Source organism: Amia ocellicauda, chromosome 1, assembly GCF_036373705.1.
Source record: "Amia ocellicauda isolate fAmiCal2 chromosome 1, fAmiCal2.hap1, whole genome shotgun sequence".
NCBI classification, from domain to species: domain Eukaryota; kingdom Metazoa; phylum Chordata; class Actinopteri; order Amiiformes; family Amiidae; genus Amia; species Amia ocellicauda.
In genome coordinates, this window is record NC_089850.1 from 53,207,049 (window position 1) to 53,231,645 (window position 24,597).

Below are 24,597 nucleotides of genomic sequence, written 5' to 3' on the forward strand. Positions count from 1 at the left end.
ACTGCATTCAAGATCTGTGGTTCAGAGAGAGAGAGAGAGAGAGAGAGAGAGAGAGAGAGAGAGAACATGATTAAAGATGATGTGTTGATATGTTTGATAGATTTTCATCCAGATGCCTTTGAGGGACAGCAGAGTTGCATTTAAAAGCAATTAACAGTTTCTGTTTCGAAAAGGGCTATATTGATTTGCGGACAGGGTTCCCGAGGGGCTCAACCACCTAAGGACACCACTTAAGGTCCTGTGGGCCAGATGTGATATGTTTGAATCTGGGCTGCCCATTCTTGGGATTCCTCCCCAGGTGGCTCGCAGCTGCCTGAACTGTTTTTTTGATGGTTAACAGGGCTGCAAGTCAGGCAGCTGTCCCGGTGTTTGTTGTGCAACAGCCCTGTTCCTTACTGGGTGCCTGAGCCCACAGTGTGCTAAGCCTAGTTTTTTTATTCTTGTATCTCTTTGAGTGCCAAGGGAAGGATGCATGTGTTCCCTGTAATATTCTGCAGCTGTAATACCCAGAGTGCAACAGCCATCCTCAGCAGTGTTATTGTTCCATGTTTCTTGCTTTTCGCCAGTTTGTGTGAGAGAGACAGAGGGAGTTCCCTTGTTTCCTGTCTAAATCATTGGTCCCAAAGCAAAGATCTTTCAGTGGCAGACTTTATAACAGCACTGGATATTTTCCCAAATGCTGGGGATGTGGTGTTGCTCACAGCTGAGTTATGACTTCTTTGCGTCTGCGAAACGGCTGCAGCCTAGTGGTGCAAGAGAAAGGATATGCTCTCTTAACCCCTGACAATGGTGAGGGCAAAATAAGTTGGTTGCCAAGCAATTTCCAAACCTCACTCATGTGATTTTTCATGTATTCAGATTCTGCTCCTTTTGAAATATAAATTAACTGATTTGTTTACATAAATCCTTTAAAAATCACTTGGAAACCACATTCTTACCTTGCCCCATTTGCAAAGCATGCTGTTCATGTCCTGCCTATACTATTATTAGAAAATTAGTTTTTTTATAAATGTACATATATATATAAAAGAATTGCCCAAATTGCTATGGTTGCTAACTTTGCAGCGTAAGACATTCTGTAATTTGTTTGATTTGGGTTTTAATCCCAGGCCAAATACTGTTTCCTGTTTTCCAGGAAATTTGCATGGGCAATGAATAAATCCTAAATAGTAAAAGCGAGGGTGAGATTGACTCCGCTGACAGTTGGGTTTTGACAGTTACAGCATCACGCGTCATTCTCCTCTCCCAGACGAAGTCTTGACATTCCAGACAGATCAGGGATTGCGGCTAGAGAGGGCTGACGGACTTGGCTTCCCTGCCTTATTCACTGTTACCGCTGGTTAGACATGGTGTGTTCTCTCCCAAAAACTGCAAGCAAAAACTAAGTTCACATACTAAAGTAGGCTGTTTTGTACTATTGGTACATAACAAAGAAAAAAAAATGCACAACTGTAGTGTTAATATTAAGTCTTTATCAAGCACAGATTTTACCATGACTAATCTTGGCAGGAGCAGTGTTTTGTTACCAAGTTATGTTTTTATTAGAAATATTTCACCTAGTAGTGTTTTATGTGTGAAGCAGCATTATTTCCCTGTGCATAGAATAACATGATGTCTCTTTTGGTTTACTTGACCTGGAAATAAAGTACTTTTTTGCATACTAGTACTGCATATTTTCTTTCTCACACATTTTTTTCTCATATACTCTCTCTCTCCCCCTGTATATGTTTGCCTGTATCTATGTGACAATTGCCTTAAAGCAGTTGGAATTGGACCAAAGCTTTTTCATTGATAATCTGATCTGTATTTGGGATTTATACCATCTGCCCACATGGCAGGAGGAAAATAAAACTGCATGTGTAAAAACGCTGGTCAACACTGTCAGACCACAAGGCCCACAGAGGATATTGTTAGATCCCAAAAACTGCATGACCAGCAACATTATCCTGTGTGTAATATTAGCATGATGCGTGATAAATGTGCTTGCCATAAACACTAAATGACATGATGTCACTGGTTAATATGCACCAGGTCTGCCCCTTTTAACATTCTAGATATCTTTTTCATCCTATACCTGGACTGGGGGGCTTAAGAGATTGCTCCATCGCCCCCAAACAGTAGGCATATTTCTGTCCTGACTTCAGACTTCCAGAAATTTAACGGGGTAATTTTAGTTCAAACGGGAGTGTGGTGATACTCTTTGACCGAAAATGGTATCGTTCAGCTAAAAGTAGTGGGGCTTAGTGTCAACAGTTGGATCATGTCGAGCTGCTCTGGGCCAGCTAGATGATGTTTTCTCCGTATAATGACTTATCAGTACTTAGTAAAAGGATTCTTGATGCCTAGCCAAGAATTTAATCCATCCCTTGTTCTTCTGACCAGAGTTTTAATGAGAAAAATACTGGGAGGGCGAAAAGAGATCGGGGGCCTTTTCTGGGTAGTATATGCTTATTTTTTGTTTGTTTTTTTAATTAATGAAATGTGCCTGACATCTGTTTTTATTTTTGAAGCTCACACATTTGTGTGTTGTTTTGTTAGGGATGGCCAATTTAATATTAAGACACAACCTACAGAGTTCTGAAACTAGTAGGTTACTAGTATGCACATACACACACAAACAAACACCTATATGTGTGTGTGTGTGTGTGTTTGTGTGTGTATGTATGCATGTATGTATTTTGCATGGAGCTTTTTTTTGCCTTTCCCATCTTTAGAAATGGCATCATGGAAAGCAGCAGTAACCCCAGTCATTTTTCTACCCAGAATCCCAAGCACAGGTCATTCTATAGCTGTGTCCGGCGCTCTCAGCCTTTCCAACTTCCAGTGCGGTTTTTGCATTCACTAGGGTGCAAATACAAAAATATCAGCTCTGCAGTCAGAGGTGCTGTGTGTCTGGATACCAGTCCTGCCAGTGAACAGCCCTGCATTGGTTTGTAGAGTATCTGCTCTTGGTAGATGGGTTATGACAAGGCAGTATTTGTGAATCCTGAGGCATGGCGGGGATGAAATAGAAAAAAAAAAAAAAAAAAAAGTTTGCTGGGGTGTAAAAATACTGGTAGCACTATTGATGGCAGTTATTTTGATAATTACAAAGTCGTACATCAATCGGGTTGACAGTTTTAATAGTAGCCTTAAAGCTGTCGGAAAACATGATTGATGGCTTTGCACCAGGTTTTATTACTCTGGACATTTCAGTAGCTTCGGACAACTCCATCGACAAGACGAGAGGAGTATTTTTAACATGGCAAGATTTGCTGCGTGTACCGTGAATTTCTTCGGGCCAGCCTCTTGTTTGTTTCATTTCATTTTCTGCTAGGTTTGGCACATGGTACCATACAAGCTGGCCTGTCCTTGTCATTTGCAATAAAATCAGGAGAAAAGCCCTGTGATAGCTTGTGACATTGTGTTTAATCATGGCAGCTTTAAGGATTACTAGTGTCACTTGTCTGCTGTGATGTTTCCTTTGTGGCACGTTCAGGCTAACTAAATTCGGGGTACTGAGTTAGGTAGTCTGCAAAGTAAAGGCAAGGCCCATCTGATATAAATGCCTATTTTGGTCTTGTAGCATAGAACCCACAAGAAGAAGAGTAATTGCACTATTGGCTTACAGGGTTTGTTAACGATGATAGGAATACTCAAGGTGTGTTTTCTTTCACATAAATGTAGTGCATCCATGGTAATTTAATTAGAAAGAAGCTGGATATGGTTGCCAAGAATGTTGCCAAGAATTCAGTCTTTTCTTCTAAAATTGTGGAGTGCTAAGTCACCTGTTTTTGGCAGTATGTCTCCATGCTGAATGAGCAGGTTCTATTCCTTTTTTTGCTTGAATCCGGCAAGTGTTTAGCTGAAAGCACTTGCTACATCTATATTTGTCTTTGCAAAGGCACCTGATGAACACTCAGAATTCTTTGACCTTTTTTGCCTTTTTTTTTTTTTTTCAAGGACCTGTATTTCAGAGAGAGCGAGCCAAAAAAGGAAGCCTAGATTTGAGAGATGTGCTCTGTGTTTTTTTTAGAAATTAAAGTACTGACTCGATTCATAAAACGAAAACACTGAGTGAAGGTACATTTCCTCTCCTCAGAAGAGAGACCAGGCTTTGGCTGTAAAAAAGAGAGAGTAAATAGAAAACAAAATACTCTACTTGATACCTAGATTGAAGCAGCCTGCAGCTAATGGCTTCTAATAGTGTAAAAGAAAAAAGGAAAAAGTATAGTTTCTTGTTTTAAAAAACAAAAACTGAACTAACAGAGAAGGTCTTGGCCTCGGGCTGTGATAGGCTGACCCACCCTTCAGAGAGGGAGCCTGGGTGGAAATGTGCTGTCGCCCTGCCAGGCTACACATTTTCTATTTAGAGCTGGTTTCCGCTCCGGTCCCTCAAGGTATCGTCTAATTTAACCACCACATACAGACACGGGAAGCGATGGCAGGGACCAGCGTGGTGTCAAAGCACTGCAGCGTGCCATTGTAAATACATCACTTTACAAAAGGTGAAAAAACACAAACATGAGAGAAGTGGATTGTCGGGCAAAGCTTAATTATTTTTTATTTTATTGGTACCGTAGCAGCACATTTTGTTCAGAGTGATATTGCCATGTTGACCTCTGCTTAAGCTCTGATTAGATTATCTGACACATTTGATTGCTTAAATAAGCTTTTCTTTCCATTTTATTAACAAAAATGTTTTGACAAATACAATCAATGTTCAACTTAACCTACATGGATTTGTTTACTGAAGTACCCTTAGTTTAGGTCATGTCCTAGCAATGCAGTACATTTGGAAAATTCTGGTGATTGTGTTTGTGGTTACTTCAGCATTGCATAAGTGATGTGTCTATCAGGACATACATTTTGCATGCAGAATTACAAGCAACAGGCCTTGTTTCATGAAATGTGTCCATCTCATGTCTGATTTTTTTTTTTTTTTTTACTAAATCTGAGAGCAGTGATTACAATGTTCTTCATAGCATGTGGCCATGCACTTTAGAGTGGTTTACACTGATGGCTAGAGGAAAGGGTTTTGGGGGATTGCGTTACTCCTCCTTGACGCCTCTGACAATGCTCCTCAGTGCTGTGTACTGCTGGAGCCATCAGCCAAACACCGATTCCTGCCACATATGAAATTAATACAGAATATCAAAACAAATATGACTGTTTTCAACACTCAATCCTAATTTGCAACATAACAGTTTTGATTTCCACAGCACTCACATCCTTTGGGCAAGGGTATAAACTGGATGAGGTGCCAGCTGGGTATTCTGCGGTGTTAATTTAAACATATGTACTTGTATACTTAGATGTACTTACGCCCACCAAAATAACCCTCGACGCCATCCCGGAAGAGCTGTATTCATTTAGCAAGCCTTGTTATTTTGCCCTCTTTGCCATGTACGTTTATCATGCAGACGTGTTGTTGAATGTAAGCCTCCTTGGACAGATAACAATAATAAAAGTTGTAAATTAATATGCACAGAGTTATATTGTTAGTATATTTCTGGTGAAGTGAAATGTGATTTTGGCCTACTCCCATTTCTAGGAACTTGTCTTCCTTTACTGGATTTGGATTAGTGTGGATTAGCACCTTGCACCGCTGCCTAATGGGTTACTTTGTCAGAGACTAAACAGTCCCCACATTTCCCGTACATCTTGAAGCACTTATGGTAAATGTAGCAGAAACCACCTGACATGGTTTAATTATAACTCACAGTATGTTCTGTAAATAGTCCAGATTCACAAGCTTGCTTTTCATGTTTTAAGAGAGGTCTGAGGACTCAGAGAAGCTTGAATTGCCAGGTCATAGGTTTTCAGAAGTGTTTCAGATGAAAATCCACCATATCAGTTAACAGTTAAACGGTTAACCACTGCTAATAATAATAATAATAATAATAATTTTTGAACTGTATTATCAGTCATTTCGTTGACAATAATATCTAAAGTAGACACCAGAGGGCAATGTCATGCTGAGAAAATCATTGCATTGTTCTTCTATCAGCCAAGATTGAAAGTATTTGTAAAAAGTTTGGAAAGGCCAACTTGTAAGGGCCTATTATCGCAGGCAAATTTTTCATCATAAACTTTCCTTTTAAGCATTGTTATTGTTGAATGGTTAATTAGATTTGGTACTGTAGGAGTCGATTCAAAATGATGACCTGCATTTTAGTTTAGTTGTATTCCAGTTGCATAGTCTGTACAATGTCTTTGTTGTTGTAGTTGTTTTTTAAGTGTCAGCTCACCCCAGCCACTCACTCTACACCCCTCCCAATAACAAAAAATATTTTTATGCAACAATGTAATGGATATATCCCAAGGTGTTTCATATTCATGTTGACAGTTTTATTTTTCTCATTATTACCATTAGTTCCAGCAGGACTAGGAATAGTAATTACAGGAGCGGTAGGAATAATAACAGTTATTATATCCATTGCAGGTACAGAAGAATGAGCAGTATTATTAGTAGCTTTAATAACAGACTGTAATAGTAATAGCAGTGATAATAGGTGCAGTAGTAAAAGTAGTGTCACCAAATGGATATCTGGAGTCATCAATAAACACAGCTAGAACAAGTTCTTGCTCACGTCTTAATTACTTTCTCTTTGAGGTTAAAAAGCAGAGGGTAGAAACCAAAATGTTGCAGCCAAAATGTGAAAATCGACAGTGGAGAAACAGGACACAAATGTTTCCTTCCTGTTCTTGTAATTATGCAACTAGACACAAGATGTCAGCAGACTCTGAGAAATACTGACATGTGCCCAGCAAGGCTGCAGTTTCTCTGCCTTGGTACCTTTATCATGTGTGTGTTGCATTGCCACCATCAGTTCATGTTGAGCAGCAAACCAGAGAACTCCCATAGTGAAATATTTTATTTCAGGTAGTTTATAAGCATTTAAAATACAAAAATAAAAAAATAATTGTGCGTTACATGTATTATTATTATTATTATTATTATTATTATTATTATTATTATTATAGAAAAGGTATTAAATGGTTACTTGTGTTTGTTTCCAGTTCTGTGTTTTTAGTAGAAATTTTAAAGGCGAGTCTCCACACATTTTGGACTTCAATGCATTTTTCTTAGAGACAATACTTTAACATCAAATCTCCACTAAAAAGATGCTTTTGAGTTACCTAATGCGGGTAGCAAAATATTTTTACCTCTAGTGTTGCTTCTCAATGGTTAATGCTGCACCTGTGTTCACTTTCAGTCCAGGCTGAGCTGAGTATTTGATTGCTGGTGCACTACACACCCACTAGACACAGAAGTACTATAACTTTTTGATAAAACTGAAATAAATAAATAAAATATATATTACAAAAAAAAAAAAGTTTGTGTGTATATGTTTCCAGAAAAAAAAACAACCCCAATGAATCACAATGGTCGAATTTTCCAACTGCGCACTCCATTAATCTGTATGCTAATCCCCATAACAGCCACACATGCTTTTTCTCTTCCCCCGCCTCTCTTTTCTTTCCCTGGTCTCTTGTCTTGCAAATTGAATGAGTCGCGTCTCAAGGCAAGGTCAGAACCTGAGGAGATTCATAACGTTTCCCCACAAACGCATTGTACTGGAACACTTGGCCCAGTGTGTCACCAATGCCTGTGCGCTGCATGCCCTGCTGAGGTAAAGTCAGCCATCACAATAGACCCCTAGTGCCCTGGGTGGCTGCTTAATTGTCAAGGACTCCACCACTCCATTATTCACCTGCTATCGGATATTAATTTCGGCCTGGGTATTCACTGAGGTTTAATTATGACTTGCCGAAACCTGTTGTGGAAAAGACCGAGGCACATTAGACTTCCAATGAGTGTGAAAATGACTTTTCACATTTTCACACAGAAGGAAAAGAGCAGCACATAGAGGAAGTGATCGCAGTGCGCTTTGATTTGGTTAGCATTTGTCTGTTTCCCCCTCATCCCACCTGAGTCTCAATGTAAAGGACACTCACCTTGAATTCTTATCACAATGGCAGCATTGAAAAATATGAGTTTTGGGATTATTTTTTTCAAGCCTTAAAATAATACTTCAGATGAAGTGATGTATGTATTTTGTGGAGTATTTGTTGTATTTTTAACAGTATAATATTGTTTTTAACTACAGTTCATGTTCAAGTGCCTCAGTTAAAACAGCAGGTAGTGTTTTATGAGTACTTGGCAACATATTTTGAACATAATCTTGCAATTAAAAAACATGTTTTAAAGTGTGTTTCCAGTACATTTTGAGAAGGTGGTAGGAGAACAATTGCTAATGTGTTAATAAAATATTTGCAGGGAGTCTCGTACCTGGAGCATACAGTCTAAAGTTTCAGCATTGAATCATGGTGGCTTTAAGCTGTCTGTTGTAAATTCCTTCTGATCTATGACTGTTCATTTGGAAATGTGTTTTGGTGTCTTCTCTTATTTCAGTACAATTTTCTCTGTTTTTAGCTCAGTTTAATTCCTGTTTTGACATTGCTTGTCAACCCCCAGAAAGTTGGATTTCAATTGCTGTCGTTTCCAATTTACCCAAAAACTGTGAGCATGGTATTGTTTTATTATTTCCCAGCTCTTAATGTACTCGGTTTCCAGTAAGAGTTGCTTGACAAATACTATCTCATTGTAGCTGAAGTCAAGTAATGGCAGTTGAACTTATGGGCATTTTAGGTTTCCTATATCTGCTTGCATTTAAATCTTGTGTAATTCACAGTCAGAAATGAATCAGTCTGACCAAGACAGATAAAATAGGGTCTGCGGGCACAAGTGTGAGTGATGTCAGTGGTTCGATTGACAGTGACTGTGAATCAGTCGAGACATCAAGGTAAAAAGAAGCAGTTTTGTTTGAACATTCCCAGGTTTTCCCAAGTTTGTTTTTCTTTGGTCAAAATAGAGTTAAAGAGACATTCCATTCAAGTACCATCTCTACCTTAATACGTTATGCTAGTTATAATTCAATTTATATACTATTCTGTAATGTACTGTAGCTGTACTTTGTTAGCCAGATAGGTACCTAAACTGATATGGGGATGTTTGATTATTATATTTAGAGTATCTACAGTTGTCTGTGGTATTTTGCCATGGCCATGATCAAGGTCTAATAAACACGTATTAATGCTTCTCAGGATCTAAAATTAGTTTCTGATATCCAGCCCATTAGCATTTTCCACAACAGTTAGAACAGTAGTTGAGTCTGAAAAATCACTTGCTACAACGTCCTTGTCCTACGCATCTTGTACAGTGCATTGCTATCCCGAGAAGCACTTTGAAAAGTGTAAGTCAGTGTAATGATTTGTCAGGAGCGTGGGGGTCAAAGGTCACCCCATGACATCTCCCCTCCTATAAGCCATGTTGGAAACCAGCTTGTTGGGAGAGATAACACTGAAGGATAGCGTGCCTGCTCTGGCAAGCTTGGGGATACCACCAAGATGATTCCTTTTGGTTGAAATGACTTCCAGCTGAAACCCACACACACATTCCAGTTTCATAGCAAAAGGCCATTAAGATTAATTATGTGGATTAAATTAATCAGCCACTGGCTGCAATGGCATCTGGAGGTAGTTTGGGGTTGCGGCATGAGGCGCCCATACATCCAAAAGAAATATTAGAGATATCTGTTTGTTTATTTTTGTTTTGTTTTTCCTCTGTAGACCCAGATCGACAGCTTATTACCCTGCTTACTTGGTTTATTGATGTGTTCGTTTATTAATTTTGACAAGTTTTTTGTTGTTGTTGTTGTTAATGATGTCAACTGATATTGGTGATTTAAAATTGATACAAAAATAGAACATTGATTGGAAAATATGAAATATTCGGGCTGTACAGTTTAAAATAAGCACATCAATATCAATAACCTACTTGGGGAAAACACCTTGTTTGTGGTCTTAAGCAGATACTTTGCTCTTGTATAATACATCTACATTTTAAGTCATGTTGTTGGGTTGACAATATGACAATCTAAAGCTCTGCAAATGAACACAATTTCCCTGAAACCTACTTCAGATGCCTGTTCCAGCTGTTATTACAACGAAAATAACACTAATCACATAACACTGACATTTGACATGTATGGTACCTCCCTGTGAGTTATAACAACACAAGGAATAATCAGAGAATAAACAGGAGCCCAGCCTACGCTACTCCAGGGCAAATGTTCTATTCACTTTTAGTTTTCTTATTATAAATCATTGTGAGGGAATCAGATTCCTTATCTGATGGCTTCCTTGCCTGTAGCCAAGAAAACAAAATGTTCCCAAAACATAGAAGTGTCACACTGTAAAACCTGCAGGCTTCACTAAACTGTCTGCAATGAAACAGAAACATCAGCACAACTGAACAGTCTTATCATGGGCACGATTTGTTTTGGACACAATCAGCATCAATACAAAAGAGAACAAGGTCAGATTTTGCACACCGCAGTGGGCAGGAGTGTTTCATTTTTTATTTTTTTTTAGGAAATTGTCTGTTTGGTTTACTGGATAATCAGCTAATATGTATTGCCGTAATTGTTGAAGTAAATTGTAAAATGGGAATGAGCCGAAACCTTTCTTCTAGTCGCCAGTTAAATTCTTTGCTTTAATCCTTACAGTTCAACTGTGCTTGAGGCTGTTCTTAGGTTAGTAGTATTTTCATATTCCCATATGCCATGGCAGATTTTCAAACATTTCCATGTTTTTATTACTTATTGCTTTATTTTTGTATTAATACTCCCCCTGATTCCTCAAAATTGTGTTTTACATTTGAACATTTTAATGTTTACTACTTTTTTAATGTTTGTGTTTACATGGCTATGCAAAAGAAGCGTTATCCCAGAAAACCCTTAAAATAGACTGTCCCTGGTGGAACATTGATAATACATTGTAACATTAAACCACCACATCACACCATTTTGACACTTCGGAACTTAATTTCTTCGATTGCATTGTTGGTTAAATCTGAACTAGACCTTGTTCATTTCACAGTGTTTTTTATTTAGGGCATACCTGATGTTCTTAAAGATGTTTCCAGTATTCATATCTGCATCTTAATATTTAAAATAAATCAAGAAATACCCCCTGCAGACAGTATAAAAACAGATTTGGTTCAATTTCCATTCTGCTAATTCAAAGTTTAGAGATCACCATCATCATTTACCAAAACTGTAAAAATGTTTTGATTTAGTCAGTCATTGCACTATTATTTCATTTAATTTGAAATTGATTCGTATTTATTTGACATAAATTCAAAACAAATACCAAGCAATCCTTGAGAAAATAATCATCCAATGATTGCATGCATATGTACTATATATTTATAATATTTTGTACAGCAAAATTCCAGAAATGTCTTGGAAGTTAAGCTTCGAATGATGCTCCAACACTACTTTTGTTTTTGTTCATCTTAAATGCCTGGAATATTTTACTGTCACTGTTTTATAGGTCATTCACACCTGCTGAATGTGAATACAGTTAACAGTACAAATGCATAAATTTCTCCAAATGTGATAGGGTTTAAAAAAAGACACATTGTAAAAGCAGATGACATTTGATTATGCTATTAGCAGTACCTCTTGCCTACTGGGAATCTGTTCTTTCCTCATTGTCACAGAAATTCTTGGCTGGGTTTTTGTCTCCGAGACTGTGCAGAGTTTACTTTACCTCCCCTCCCCCCTGTCCTCCTCTTCATTTTTTTGGCAACATAATATTTTCCAAGTAAATTTCAGATGCCAATTAGGATTAAGTCCAAGTGGAATATAGTTATCATGTTTATGTTTTTGGAGTGTCAAGACAAATCAGGGACTCTATTAACTGTTGAAAGGCATTGTTTAAACTTTACTGGATTATGCAGACCCGTAGTAACACCTTTTTTTTTTTCTCCCTGTTTCCATCCTTAAGAGATTGAGAAATGTTGTTCTGGTTAATACTGTGTATCCCTTTTAAGATACATGCCTCACTCTTTTTATAAGCTGTGCCATTGCCAGAAAAGGAATCAAGTGTACGTCTGTTGATTAAAAACAACTTATTACAAAAATATTTTTCCATCATTGAGCATTAGCTGTACTATGTCACAGTATATTTTAAAAGGGTTTGTTAGATTTTATTTGCTTTTATACAGCTAATACATTGGTAACCAAATTCTGAAAAAAAAAAAAAAAAAGTGTATGCTGAAAATTGTATTTGTCCATATGATACAACAAGGATTTTCATTTGCTTCTTCTCAAAATGGGGGGGGGGGCAGTACTTGTAGTATATGATTATATAAAGTGTCTCTCTCGTTTTAATGTGTCAGTGTGGAGAATGTACACACACAAGATAGCCTGCAATCAAACAAAATGAACATCTGTGGCAGCTGCCTCTATTGCAAACTGTCAGCATTGTTGGGCTATTGATCCCTGTAGACAGACCACAGCACAACCAAAGCACAGAACACGTCCTTCCTTACTGTGTGTGCTGTTTTAAGTAACACCCTCCCCCCACCAAAAAAGTCAACTAAGAAATGCAATTGAGGACCATAGGACATCTCATAATGTACAGTTACACAATAGCAGGTGAAAGATCAGTAATATCAAGAACATAATATAATGGGCTCTCTGTTGACAGCTTACCTCGAGTCGTAATTCATTTTACATTAGCTGTTCTGTTACATGACACTGGATTTTTTTTTTTTTTTTCATGTTCTTAGCTGTGTTAAGGTGTATATTTTTTTTCTCATGGTTGTAAAATGTTTCACATTTCTGGTTCATTGGCTTGAACCATTCTTTATATATATATATATATATATATATATATATAATATTTATAGTGACTGTGGGAGGTAGGTGCTGGGGCTCTTAGGTAGGTTTAAATAACACTGAGGCGGGATATGGTGCAAACCCGTGCTTTTTATTTTACAGTGCGCTGAACCAAAAGAGACATACAAAAAAGGTATGAGCCTAAACTATCCCTACCTAAACATATAACTAATAATAATCTAAAACGCAGGACAAAACCAGTCCGAAATATGCAATCAAAGTCCCATAACCTTAATCAGTTTTCTTCTCTTGTTTGTTCTCTCCAACACACAACTCAATTAAACTCAGCTCAACTCTCTGCCTCTGCACCTGAATATGGGACCTGTAGGTCTATTACAGTTTTTGTATTGTATTCCTTTGCTTAACCACCTTGCGATAGTTGTACATCCGAAAACTATTTGCAATTGGACAGTTGTATCAGCGGGCAGAGCCAAGAACGTTGGGACAGGAATGTCTAGAAGCGGAGGTTCTGAAACCAAGACCCTCACATTTTATGCACAAATTATTCAAACACATGGTAACTTGGCAGCTGAGGGGAATGAAGTATAAGGAAGCATGTGGATTCAATAAACAGAAAAACAAGAACCTACAGAACTGTAAATGGTAACATTTTCAGACAGTTTATGCCATGTGTCAAGAAAACGACAGTGAACGGCAGTTTAAAATTATACAGTCTTTGAAAAGGATGCAGGTGGAAAACTATGATATTAAGATAAATCGCATTTCTAGGAATTGAGACATTTATTGTCAACACATTTTTGGGAGACTGTTCAGTTTCTTTTTTTGTGTGCAGCACACATTCTTCGTCTAGGCTTTCTGTTTAGTCTGCTCCTTCGCCTCCATGGTCCCAAACTCAGCTCTGCCAAAATACATGTCTTCTGCGCATGTCTGTAGCTTCTCTGTTTGCAGTTGGACACTCTAAGAGAACTTTTTATTCTCTTCCAAACAAGAGCTCGAATGTGGAATGTGGCAGCAGATTTATTTAAATATGGATTGCATGATTGGAATAAAATACTACTAGAAATAGGTTTTTAAAAAAAGTGTTAATACTTTTAATACCATAGCTTTGACTGTATTTTTTAAATGCTTTCTTCTCTGAAAAAACAGAAGCTGCATTGCTAAGAATACCTCATAAGCTGCAAAAATTGCACCACACTATAATAACCTTTTCCTTTTCATCTTTTTCTTCCCGATCCTTAGAACTGATTAACAGGAAGGGCATAACTGTGATGTGTGTGTTTTTTTTTCTTTAGTATATATATTAGCAAAACTAAGAGTGAGACGCTAAGCTAAATGATGCACCAAGTTTTTCAACTTCCCTGTTCAAACTAATTAAAATGCCGCCATCTAAGTACAATAACAAAAACAAACAAAGCAAGAGTGGTAATAAAATAATAGCTTGAAAAGTCAGCGTACTGTATGACTGAAAAAAACTGTTTCCCTTTTAGATCATTACAGGTCTCTGTGTCCTCATGTTAAAGTGCAGAGCGGTACCTTGGCAATGATTGCCAAGTACTTAGTATCCCACTTAGGGAATCCTCTGCTTCCTGAAAACATAAAACCCAGCCACATGGATGTAAGATCAGTCTGCCTCGATGGGGACCTGAATGCTCAAAAGGTTTTCTGCAGAACATGTTGGGAGGGGGGGCATCTTTGTGTCTTAAATGTTTAACACAGGCGGTCGGTGAGCTTTTACTAGTATAGCCATGTTGCATAAGAGTGATTTAAAGAGCTCCTTTCTACTGGAATGCAGTGATGAATGGACACAGATCACAGTACATCCTCCCAAAGGTTTAACGATTCTGCACAAGGCCTAAAATAAACGATGTAACCCTAGAGCACGGGGAGGCTTATATCAAAGGTTTGACAAGCGTCAGGGCTTATTTGTATTTCATATGTGGGTTTCTCAAAGATGAGGATTAAAGCTTGTTTCTATTTTTTTTTTTTCTCTAATTAATATTTATCACACCGTTGGGTGCTGTATCTGATCAGTACACAACAAGATTGTGCTACTTACCTGTTTTAATCATCTGAGTTATTGGGAGTACCCAAATGCTTCCTCCCTCAAGGAAAATGCATGCCAGTATTTACTTATAACACACAAACATCTTGTATATAGTGCATGAAAGAAATAATCATATGAACACATACATTTTTATAAAGAAGGACATCCTGTTTTGGTGGGGAGTTGCCTGTTAAGAAGTATTTCATCAGTAGAATTATTCCCAAAAAAACAACTATAAATTATGAAAGGATAAAAGCATCATTTCACAATCCTTTTTTTCAATCCTCCACACCACTGGAAGATACTGATGACATAGTGTCTCTATTAGAGATTGGTTTGTCTCAGTACAAGTTGGTATGTTTGAAATATTGTGGGGTCCACTGCAAACATTTTACCACAACATGGCTCCAAAATTTTGATCACACTGATCAGCAGACAAAACATGCACACTAGCAGATTTCATTAGATAACCCCGAAATGTACAAAACAATCAAGAAATCGCTGCTTGAAGGATACTTGCTTCTCTCTCCATTAAATCATTTTTGTGGAATTTGGGGAATTATATAACGACATCTGTAAAATGTTATTTTAATGTCTGTTGGTTTTGTATAGTCTATATTGAATATAAGATTTTAAATCTTGTGTCATCTTGTTTCTTGTGCAGTATCAAGTGTAGGACATTTTAATTTCTCAAAATAAATCCAAGATTTGGCATTTATGATATCGGCGTTGAGTAGCAAGGGGTCTCGGAATACTAATACGGCTTGTTCTTAATCTGCTTTACGGGATCCGTGCACTCTGTAGATTCTCAGTCTTTGGTGTGCTTAATATATCACATATATACAATGCTTGAATTCCTCTGTGCTGTGCATTATGTGAAACATGTGCCAAGTGCATCACAGGGCACCATTAACAGCTCCCAACTATATCTCTGTGACAGCATGGCACACGTTGTCACTCCCTGTCCAGCTGTAACATACCACACTCTGGCACAGCGAAAGGTCAACGCACACCGACTAGGATGTTGATGCTGCCACTCATTAACAAAAAAAGACAGTGGAAGACTTCACTGTGTGAACCATCCAGCATGCATTTACTTTATTGAACCTATAAAGTGTGTTTGATTTGTGTTTGTTGAAGGAGCTCCCCCTTTTTGTTGGTTGTGTTTAAGATTAAAGGCCATTGCACAATGGATTCGATATGTCATTTGTAGGCCGTTATTCCGAAAGGTTGTGCATCAAGGACATTGCACATTGAATCTGTTACAACTGCACTAGTTACAAAGCCTTTCCCTTTATTTCCCTTTTGGTGTGTGTCTCGCAAGCAACACTACTGTTTCTTTACCTCCTGAACTACAATGATATGTACAAAAAAACACATTTTCTCACACAAACTACACCTCATCATAAAGACAGAGAGCAAAAAGCAGAGTGCATGGTTCAACATTAAACTACTACTACTAAGTGCATATCTTTGTAAATAACATAGGTCACTTTTGTGTTTTTTAGCTGTGCTTAACCAGATTTTCTAGAAGATTTCTCGCTACATCAATAGGCACAATTCATGGCCAGCTCCTCCGCGAGAGCTTGCCATATATTGTCTTTCTTCTCGATATCCTTGTAGTCTTAATTTGCTTTCTTGTATAGTTCTTCATGGTTAGACATGCTTTTTCAGGGACATGATGGACACAAATGAAGTGCATCTGTCCAAGTCTTCCTCTCATTTTTCATTGGTCAATAACATTTTTAATACAAGTAAAATTGCATAATATCGATCTACTTTAGACTCCAAAATTGACGCATCATCGTTATACGACAATTATGTACTCTGCATGCTGAGATAAGGATGCACACACTAATTTTGTTCTCTTTTCATGCATTTAAAAATTGGATGCATCATTGGATCTAGTGTGCAAAGGCCTTTACAATAGGGCAAGTAACGACCATTATGGATGGGTGGATGCTCTTATTTAAAGTGACGCATCATTGCAGACCAGTAAGGTCAAGTGACAGCTTCACCCTTTCTCCTCTCTGGTCCTGCAGTGTGGAATGAGATACCCTTGAGTATCAGAATTGCACAGAACCTTACCACCTTTTGCCACTTCTTTAAGACATTTTTAAGTTTTACCTATAGACCATTCTCTTCTTCTCCTCTACCTTAAAAGGCAAACAAATGTAAAAGCACATAAGTCGCCTTCGATAAAGGCTTTTTAATTTTTCGCTGTCCCCATTTACAGATCTGTAACCGAGGACAGAAGTTCCCTAGTGTGTTCTGCACAAAAACGTGAATAACACCTTTTCAATTCTGCAAATAGAAATGTAATTAAACTCAATTTAAACAAGCTTACTAAACAAAATCATGAAGTTGCACTGGCCCTGTATCAGCCTTGGAGCAACAACAGAGCGGGGCATGTGCTGCTGGGAGGGCTCCAGAAAATGTTTAAAGATGTATTGTCACAGTTGACAAGCTCAACAAATGCCTTTCTACTGGATAAGGATCCAAGAGCAACATTTAATTATCGTTTTCAGATATTTATTACCCCCTCCTAAATAATTTCTCAGACATGTTTTTGGATCCCTGGGATAGACTTTGACATGTGTGGTGATAAGTTCATGCTTTCTTCTGTGTTAAGGCCTTAGTGTTCTTGGCTCTGTCTGAAATGGTTTAAAATGATAGGGGTACAGCAAGGAGCCAGGGACTGATCAGTGAGGTCTCTGCATTTTGCCTTTATGTTTTGATCAATTAACTTCTTTTAAATAGGAAACTGCCAGGTATTAGGTCAAAGGTGTGACAAGTATTTAGTCAAACTGGTATGTTCAATCTAAGAGTCTCACAATGTTTACACATCTGTGATTCATGATCCTGTTCACTTTCTACAGACTATTTTGTACTATTTCGTATGTTGTTGAACTCTGCAGTCCTTTGATGTTGAACAAATATCTTCATTTCTTTCCCTTCAAAAGCTTATTTCAAGTCATTGTTTCAAGACCATTTTTAATAAGCATGCTTTGTGTGTATTTTACTTATTAAGTGTAATTATATATTTATAATAACTATTGCTGAAGAATTTATAGACATACACGGTGGGGAGAAAAGCAACTTTATAATGATATTGATTACGTTTCCTGTTATAATTAAGGGTTTGATGGTGTTTTCCAGGTGGCTGGATGTGCACATTGCTAACCTGACTTGCACCCAGTATTGGGTGATCTACCTCAGGGTTCTGCAGGAAGCCATCTGGCCAGGGGGCTCCCTGCCGGCCCAGCCCAGGCCGGCCCGCACTGCCCAGCAGAAGGAGGAGGCCCGAGAGCAGTCCCTCCAGTGCCTCATGAGGCTGCTGCCTGGTGGGTGAATGAATGCAGTTCAGTCCTGTGCTTGCAGTATGCTTTATGCTCACCTTCAAATCTGTTTGCCTTGTGAAATAGGCATAGTTTTCCATCTCAAACGTGTTGCCTGCCAATTGTAGCTCTCTATTGTAACCCGCGGGCCTTACGACTACAGTGTTTTGAAGTCACAGAGCAACTGTCACGCCAGCCTCATTCTCCATAAACTTAAAATAAAAAGGCAGTTGATTTGACCCTCACCTCGTTGACTCACGTCAGAGGCTTAGTATGCTTTAGGACGTGCAGAGCAGGTATGCTGTTTGATATTGCACAGCCGACCCTGCTTCATTCATCTTATGTGCCCCCTGTTGCTGCCCCAAGCTGCTTTACCCTTTCACTGCAGTGCACAGCATTACTGTAATACAGTGAGATTGATGGGGCATTCAAATTAGTGATTTGTGATGGATTAAAGATCTCCAGAGGCACACCTTAAAGAAGCCAGTACACGAGTGTGGGCGATAAAAACAAAAGGAAAATCACATTGTGAGAGTAGAACCTCTTCAACAGAAAACAGAGCTTGTTTTAAACACTGCAACAAAGAATGCCACGTTTACTGGATGGATAATGAACTTCGAAATGATAGCATCATTTGTTTGTTTCTCCTTTATAATAATGTTTTGAAGAACTAATGTATGGTATGAAGTTGAACAAATTAATAACATTCAGAATCTTTATGATAAGCTGTGAAATCCCTTTTCAGTGCTAAAATCGGAGACATGACACTATAAACAGTTCAATTACATCAATAGGTTACCCTAACCAACACAAAAGCGTTGAGTTAGACCCATGCAAATCTGCACGTGATTCAGTTAGGTGAGTAGCAAAACAAACCTAGCCTTAATGAGCGCCTAAGTTTACTGGGTACTAACCCCAGCCCCCAACCCCTAACCCTAACCCAGACCAATTTGCAACCACTAATTTGATTTTAAATACCATACATTTGTGAAAATGAAATTGAAGATCATTCTAAATGTAACTGATGCACTGTTCCTTTCTACACCTGAATCCCTAATTTAAATTTATCTTGGTCAAAGTTTTCTCATTTTGGATTGTTTTTTTTGGATGCACAGAATATATATACTATCATTTTTTGTTCATAGTGTCTGTGGCCTTTTGATGCTCACTCTGCCCTCTCTCTACAGATATTGTGCCAGATATGCTGGGCTCTGAGAAGTACAAACTGAGCTGGCAGGTGATCTTGGAATCTCTACAAGACCCCTACATCAACAGGTGGGCAACACACTCTCCAGATGGCCAGCGCTCTTAACTGAACATCACGGGTGAAGGGATAACTAGGGGGGGGGGGTATTCCTTAATGTTATTCATGTGTTATGCAAGGTGGAGAGGTAGCAGTGAACAGTGCAATGGTTGTGCATTGTGAGATTTTTGGAGCGGTGCAGAATTTATTAATAATTACGGATTGTCTCACGAGAGAGGCGAGGTATACACACTGTGGGCCGGTAAGCGTATTCAATTCCCACCTCAGAAATACGACGTTCTTGGACTGGGGCACTGCACTGAATCCTTGTGTGCAATGGACTTTGTTCTCTGTTGGCTCATATTCCCAAAGATAGATATACACTTTAAAGTAGAAACGTGACTAATTGATCTCAGTTTGGGAGTTTAAATCATACAGAGCTCTTGCTTAGTCTGTCACGTCGGATCTCAAAACCAGGCAAGGATCTGTTTACAGAGCAGCATAACAGATTAACAGAATGCACAAATTATTGTCTTTATACTCTGCTGTGATTTTCTCTCGCAGCTGGATGTCTGACTTCAGGTCATTTTCATGATGTGAAGAGAAATGGCGCCAGATTCAGTCCATGATCCATTAATTCTGATATGTAGCAAAAGGAAAGCAGCCACAAGAGACGTGCTGGAAATGCAAAGGTTTTCGTTTTCGTCCGACGTTTGTTTTGATGCTTACTTCAAAGTGCATCTGTGTGTTTACTTTCACATATCAGAAATGGACAAAACTCTCTCTTTTTGCATAATTTCTGTTTGTCATATGATAATTTAAAAGCGATCTTTAAAGTGACTTATTTTATAAACAGGAAGCCATATTTCTCTGTTCATATAACGTCTACAGTGTGCCTTTCTGGTGGACTTGGAAAACATTTAGTCTGCAGATGTGTACTGGAAACTCTGAAGGGAAAATTCTTACCCCGAGAATTAAAACCGTGCCTGTTTAAAATATAGGGACATCAGGACTGTCATGACAGAAGATTGTGCGCCATTTTTAGTTTCCTGTTTTCTCAATGCTGAACTATCAAAGCAGGAACCTAATATAATGACAAGGTGAACCTAAAGTGACAGCACCCAGGTCAACAACACATTTGTTTCTACAGTTAGGCTACTAATCCATCTGATGGGAAATGCACATTTATGAAATTTATAAAATATTGAAGTTATATTAATGATTAGATTTTACTGTTTTCTGCAGATATACTTGGCTATAACAAATTGCAAAGTTAGTATTGACTGTGGTAAGAGCAGCAGCATTAGAATGACCTGGTTGGGAAGCTTTTTGGCTAAGGAAGGCAAAGTTATCACGTCGGACTCATAATTGTGGGCAGCAGTTTAAATTTCCCTGTTAGCATATTAAGTTCTTATGTGATTAACCAATTACAGAGACCCTTTATTTTTGTTACACACTATTTTTATTAGTATGATGCATCAGAAGAGTTCAATTTCCTTTTCTTATGTGTTGTTCTTATCTTGATGGCATTCTTTCGTACATTTAATCTTAGACGTTAACACCTGCACTGTTGGCACATAAGGAGCAAAGTTAAAACAGTCAGTAGCAGACGTTCTTGCCTTATTTTGTGCCAGAATCCAACTATCAAAGAGCTGGTAACCTCTGGGTCATCTTTAGGTTTGATTGAAATACAATTTTGGGCTTCAATGAATGCCATGTACTGGTTGTTGTGTCTGTCTATGTCTGTGTCTGTGTTTGACGGTTTGATTGACGTGTCTTCTGATTCCTCGCAGGCACCTGGTTTATTGTGTCTGGGATCTCCTGTTGGAGTTTCTGGTTCCAGAATCTTCAGACGAGGACTTTCAGAAATCTCTCCTCGACCACGTGTCCGGGAACACGGAGTAAATGTTGGCATGAGATCGCTCAAAAACGCAGTGGTGCAGTAACTCTGTTTTCAAGACCCAATTGCACATGCTCACACGTGCACATGTCCCCCACAGACACAGAGTCAACCCCCTACGTGTGCCCAAACCACAGCATGTTCATTCAGCTTGTGATTCAGGTTTCAGCATTGATGGTTTTCCCCCACTATATCAGAGCAAGAACTCACTGCACACAGGTCACCGGCGATGTCCCCACCCTCACCTTTGTCATTTGGACTGCAGTTCCGGCGTCCTGTTCCTCTTCCACATGACCTTTATGGAGCTGTCACTCTGAAGTAATTTGGATCTGGACTGAATTTAGATTAGTGTGTTCAGTTTCCAACTCATACACATATCCTTGTGGGCTTTGATTACTGGGCCACCTGTTTCGTGTTTTATCGAATAACTCTTGGATTCTAAAGTTCCCCGCGCACCGGATCTGGTTTTGGGAAAAGCACCCCTATCCTGCTCCCTAAAACCCCCACCAGCTTTAGCCAAACTCATTTCAGATGTACTAAACAAATTATAATCCCTCCTCCTCATAGGAAAAGTCAAATGCACTCAAATATGCAATACTGAGGGGGCTTAGAAGCAGACAAACAAGAGCCTTTTCCCCTCCATATGTTTTATGGAAGTTCTTCATGACGTGCTTTGCTTTGCAGTTGTGTGTCATTCATCTTGCTGTTAGTCTTGCTGGTAGTCTGTTTTGTAACTAAGCAGTTACATTTACATGTATTTAATCTTCCCCTCCTTGTATTAAAACCTATTTTATTTTGCTTAATTGACACTTTTGAGAATGCAACTGCATGCTTTTCCTTTTTCCTTCTCATTTTTGTGCTTTTCCTTTCCACTTTTTCTTCCCGTGCGTCTGCTGTATTGACTTATTCCTGTCTTTGTGTAGATTGTGCTGCGTGACATCATGGGAATTTCCTAGCAGATAGAAGTTTGCTGTTTTTCAGAGCTTACCACAACAATTATTTGTCTGTGTATGTATTCATGTATTTATTTGTTCATTTATTTATTTTTTGGAGGAGGTGCTTTAAAACTATATAACTATTGTGATGCATCTTGATCCTGAAAAGAAAGATACTGCACTTTAAATCATTGTTATTACCATTATAGTGTTACACTTTGTTGTTAATCCTCTAAGGTGGTGTGTTTTTTCTGTCGTTTGATCCTCTGCATGAAGGAAATTATCAGTGCTACTGACATTTTCTGTTGAAGTGTAAAGAAGTTCATATTTAATCTTATTTGATTAAGTATTGTATGTAGCTTTGTTGTTCTTACATGTGAGATGGCATTATTCTGTAATGTACAGTGTTTCTGTCTTTTACAGTATATAAAGGAATGGTTGTTACATTCCCTTCAGAAACAGCAATTTTCCGCATTAGAAATCAAAAACAATACTAGTTTAGACAAACTTAAACCAATGAGAAGGGGCCTAAAGTAAGAATTCAAAATTCAGCTATAAAGACATATAGATGTATATGTATATAAGATTGTTATATACTCTTTGTGAGAAAGATAATTTAAATACCATTCAACCAAAGTCTTAACACATACTGTCTTAAAGGATGCTGCTCTTTTAGAGTGCTCCATGTTCCAGAGGTTTCCCAAGGATAACTAATCACTACACAGAGACTTTAACAAATATGCACAGTGTGTTATGAGGATAGAAATGTTTTATATTTTCAGTCCTGTGTTTAAGATAGAGATTGTGTTTATTTATTTATTTGTCTAAAACACATATACCCACACATCCTCCCATACACACACACATACATACATATATTTAGAAGGTCAGAATAATATTTTTTACTAGTCCTATACAAGTGCTGCACATGACATACGGCATGATGAGAGAAAAATAACCATATCTAATTTATATAACGTTGTTGTTGTGTTGTTTTTTTGTTTTGTTTGGTAAAATGCATATGAAGTAAATGTTTGAAGGAAGTAAGAGAGCATTCTGTGGAGATGTGTAGAGTGTCATAGGGGAACCTTATGGTAATCTCTGTCCTTCGTTCCTTATCACCAGAAAGATTGCTTGTGTTGAATGTGTTGTTAGTGTTGCTTTCACTGGGTCACGTGGTGACAACAGACAGCAGCATTTTCTGTCCTTCCAAGATTTTTTCCTGTTAACATTCCATTTGGTTTTGCTGCTATTTATATGCTTGCTACCTCTGTAATTCATATTAGTGGTAATAGTAGTACAATTATAGTTCAAGATAGTATAGTTCATCTGGGTGCTTCTGCAGACACATTAAAATACCATTTGCTGATTTTTCCCCAATCAGGGGAATATACAATATATTTTCCTTTTATTTTCTTGGATTAAAATTGAGAAAGAGGGAGCTCAGAGTAGTCTGTTAGTGTCTCCAGTGTAAATAAAACTTTCATTGCTGATATTAGAGACTCGATTCATATATGCTAGAGGTTCCTTCACTTACATTTGCATCGTGTTGTGGAAATGTGTGTGCCTGCCTGAACACTTCCGATCTGTGTCTTGCTGTGCCGTACTTCATATGTGGGATTGTTATTTCCATATGCAGACATGTAATATGGGTCTTCAGTATTCAACATAACAAGACAATGCATACCATTGCACTGTATATCAAGTGGTGTTTCAAATCTTATGCCTCCTGCTAACTCATTCAGTTAAACTTGTGAAGTACTGTTGTCTGACATAAACAAGCGATGTTGGAAATGTTTACAGACAATAAAGAAAAAATCTGATTAAATATATGGTAATATCTCCATTTTCATATTTTTTTTCACTAATTCTGTCTAACCATAGAGAGTCCTTTCCTCCATCCTTCTTCTAGTTTGTTCTTCATCAGTGAATGGGAGTCTGGATGTGAGCGTATCAGCACGGCCATTGCAAGTGGATGACCCCACAGAGGGAAGACAGTTGTATAGGTATAGCTGACCAGTTTGCTTTCGTCAAGTATGAAATCTGTACCGATTTGTTCTTGTCTTTTGAGGTCTTTGTTCAGCAGATAGTTTCCTCTTCAACTTGACAGCTTCTTCTTTGTCCTGTAGGCACTTTCTTTCTTTTGGGCCCAAAGTGTTTCCTTCGAGACATTAGAAGGAGCAAGAGTCTTGAATGCCATGGCCATATAGGTGCTGGGGCACATGAAAAGATCAGTAAATGAAGGATTCAGTTTTTTCATCAATGATAAGTGAAAACCTTTAGGATGTCTTAGGGTAGTTGTCTCATTTTTCATTATAGTGACTAGCCTATGTCTTTTTCATATAAATAGAAATCAAATATAATTGCAGTCCAGGTGCTTCCTGTTAATAATGCATTTTATAATTTATGAATAACACCAGGCTAATCCATCTTTTGCAGGAT

The 24,597-nt window shown here is 38.1% G+C and overlaps 1 protein-coding gene across 1 annotated transcript in view; it reads left to right on the top strand.

Moving 5' to 3' along the window:
* Positions 1–23,987, top strand: part of snx19b (sorting nexin 19b) — a 54,355-nt gene extending 30,368 nt beyond the window's left edge. The window contains exons 10-12 of the mRNA XM_066708598.1: positions 17,899–18,083; positions 19,265–19,352; positions 21,114–23,987. Coding sequence (XP_066564695.1) covers positions 17,899–18,083; positions 19,265–19,352; positions 21,114–21,225 — 385 coding nt within the window. The 3' untranslated portion in view covers positions 21,226–23,987. The remainder of the gene's footprint in view (positions 1–17,898; positions 18,084–19,264; positions 19,353–21,113) is intronic.
* The last annotated feature ends 610 nt before the right edge of the window (positions 23,988–24,597 follow it).